Source organism: Adiantum capillus-veneris, chromosome 29 (assembly GCF_014529385.1).
Source record: "Adiantum capillus-veneris isolate H3 chromosome 29, ASM1452938v2, whole genome shotgun sequence".
NCBI lineage: Eukaryota > Viridiplantae > Streptophyta > Polypodiopsida > Polypodiales > Pteridaceae > Adiantum > Adiantum capillus-veneris.
This window is the reverse complement of record NC_140959.1, coordinates 89,082,761-89,085,561: the sequence shown is the minus strand read 5'-3', so window position 1 is coordinate 89,085,561 and position 2,801 is coordinate 89,082,761. Positions and strand designations below refer to the sequence as shown.

The window sequence follows — 2,801 nt, the reverse complement described above, 5'->3', positions numbered from 1 at the left end:
TCTCTCTCTCGCACACACACACACACAAACTCACACATACGCCCGCATTTTGATAAAAGAAGAATCATGCATACACACACACACACACACTCACACGTACACACACGTTCTGATAAAAGGAGAATTTAAAATGTTGTAGGAACATCCAATGAGATATGAAAGATCTATCCGATGGTAAAGAGAGAGAGAGAGAGAGAGAGAGAGAGAGAGAGAGGTGCAAACCAATCATAGCCATCTATACTTTTCTCTTCAAAAAAATGAGAAAGAGAAGTTTGCTTCTCCTTTTTAAATGTCCACCTGGGATAGTCACTTCAACTAGAGGGTTTTGGGGGGGGGGAGGGGAACGAGGGGAGCATAGAAACTTTAAATATCATAATTACTGTATTGGAACAATAGCAAGATGCCTCAAGACCTATGTGACAAATCTTTCCTCAAACATATATATATATATATATATATATATATGTGTGTGTGTGTGTGTGTGTGTGTGTGTGTGAAGGCTCGAAAAAAGATAGGTTCGCTTTATCCAAAGCCTGTTCAAAATGAAAAATGGCCGATTCAAATTTGGGCAAGAAGGTTCTCAAGCCAATTCAAAATATGAAATTTTTAATTATAATATGAGATTTGTAGTGCGATTATCCCCCTCAAATTTAGAGTTAGTAAGCTTATATAGTGTGAAATGGTTCCAAAGACGAGTCCACAAAAAATGTTTCCCAAGCCTTGGTGTGTGTGTATCTGTGTGTATGCGCGCACACGCTCTATGTGTACATATAGACATAATTGGAACATATCAAGATACCTCAAGACCTATGTGACAAATTTTTGCTTCAAGCATATATATATATATATATATATATGTGTGTGTGTGTGTGTGTGTGCGCGCTATTTGTACATATAGATATATATGTATACATACATCCATACATACGTACAAGGATAGAAGCAAGTAAGAGAGTGGAGCAGAGACATTGAATCCAATTGCGTTCCTATCATTGAAACCAATTCTAAAACCCACTCTATTTATTAAAAAAAAAGTTTTATTATTACATTGACTTTCGCTTTCATCTCTTTATACCATGCTAACTTATCTAATCTCTATAGTCAAACTTGGCTCTCTCTCTCTCTCTCTCTCTCTCTTTTGATACACACACACACCCCAATAGAATTAGAGCACTCCTAAGTTTGTTGAACAAAGGTTAGCACCTCATGAAAAATAATATTTATGAGAAGCTTTTAATCTTGGTATCAAAGAATGTTTTGCAGCATCTATTAAGAAGTCGTGTCATGCATCAATTTTATAAATGCGATAGACTATACGTGTAGAAAGAGAGTATTGATAGTGTTCCACTTGGAAGAGAAGATAGCCCTATGAAAATAGAGGCATTGTTTCCAATAGAATTAGAGCACTCCTAAGTTTGTTGAACAAAGATTAGCATCTCATGAAAAATAATATTTATGAGAAGCTTCCAATCTTGGTATCAAAGAATGCTTTGCAACATCTATTAAGAGGTCGTGTCATGCATCAATTTTATAAATGCGATAGACTATACGTGTAGAAAAAGAGTATTGAAAGTGTTCCATTTGAAAGAGAAAATAGCCCTATGAAAATAGAGGCATTGTTTCCTTGATCGTAGCATTGCATAAATCATATAGTAGTATATATATAAGAAAAGAACTGAGCTTCAGAAACACTTTAACAAACATTACTAGCTGACAAAGAAAACGTAGAGCTCTTATTTTGCGCCCATGAGGTGGAGATATGAGATTCGAGAGCGATCAGACGAGTCTTCCTCCGAAATGTCCTGCAAATTGAAGGAGAGGTCTAGCAAGAAGTTGACAAGCTCCAGAAGGGAGCTCCCTGGTCGAACCCGGCCGGGAGGTGTGAGTGACGTCTGCTCTGCGGCAGAGCCAGAGAACGACCTATTTCCATATGTGGGATTATTGTTGACCTGATTTCTGGCTGTATTGTTGTTGCTGCTGGAGAAGATGGGGAACACGTAGGTCTTATTGAAAGGTTGACAACACTGTGGACAGTAAGCGGCCATGTCCTCCACTTCATTAGCTGCAGAGTACCCTCCTCCATGACAATGAGCCGCCTTGGAACTCTCTAGAGCACTCTGCAGCGTACGGACAACCGGGGAGTCTGCGTTGAGCCGCCCCTCAGCGCGGAAGCACAAAAACTGCAGAGGCATGCCGAACAGAATGAGGTCCAGCTCCTCTCGGGTGGCGCAGCCAGCGAGCATGGTTGCAAAACGAGAGGCCGCAATGGATGCAGCGTTCGGGTGTCCTTTAACAGTGAAGTGGCCTTCTTGGAGTTTGATAAGACGAGCCGGCTGCTCGTCCAGCGGAGTGAGCGCAATAGGGCCGCCAAGACTTAGATTCCGATCTTGAACGGAGACGGGAAGCTGAAGCAGGCGTTGCAGACGAGGCGAGGGCGTCGGCAGGAGCGATGCGATGCAAGGCCAGCAGAAGACGTGACCACAGCCGGCCAAAGCCACCGGAAGCAATGCTTCCCGCACGCCGCATCGGCCGCAAGAGGTGCTGCCGCTGTTAAGTTGGATGCTGAAATGGCCCATTACATCAAGATCCCGTCCACCTGGTTGAGTGACAGTGGTGAGCTGGCGGTAAATGTGGGGCCTGCGACAAAAGGGACAGGACAAATTGGCAGAGTGACCGAACCACTGTCTCAAGCACATATCACAAAACACGTGGCCGCATTCTGTCAGCACTGCCACGTCTTCAACAGCGCGGACCTGATTCGTCACCTGCTCCCAGCAGATTGTGCAAACAAAGCCTTCCAT

The 2,801-nt window shown here is 43.0% G+C and overlaps 1 protein-coding gene across 1 annotated transcript; it reads right to left on the bottom strand.

Moving 5' to 3' along the window:
* Window positions 1-1,733: 1,733 nt before the first annotated feature.
* Window positions 1,734-2,801, bottom strand: LOC147419554 (uncharacterized). Its single transcript, XM_086505822.1, has one exon. It carries the CDS (start codon window positions 2,799-2,801, stop codon window positions 1,734-1,736), a length of 1,068 nt encoding a protein of 355 aa, XP_086361948.1.

What these genes read in the sequence shown, in the direction of transcription:
- LOC147419554 (XM_086505822.1), bottom strand. Translation starts at nt 2,801, where the DNA reads ATGGAAGGCTTTGTTTGCACAATCTGCTGGGAGCAGGTGACGAATCAG.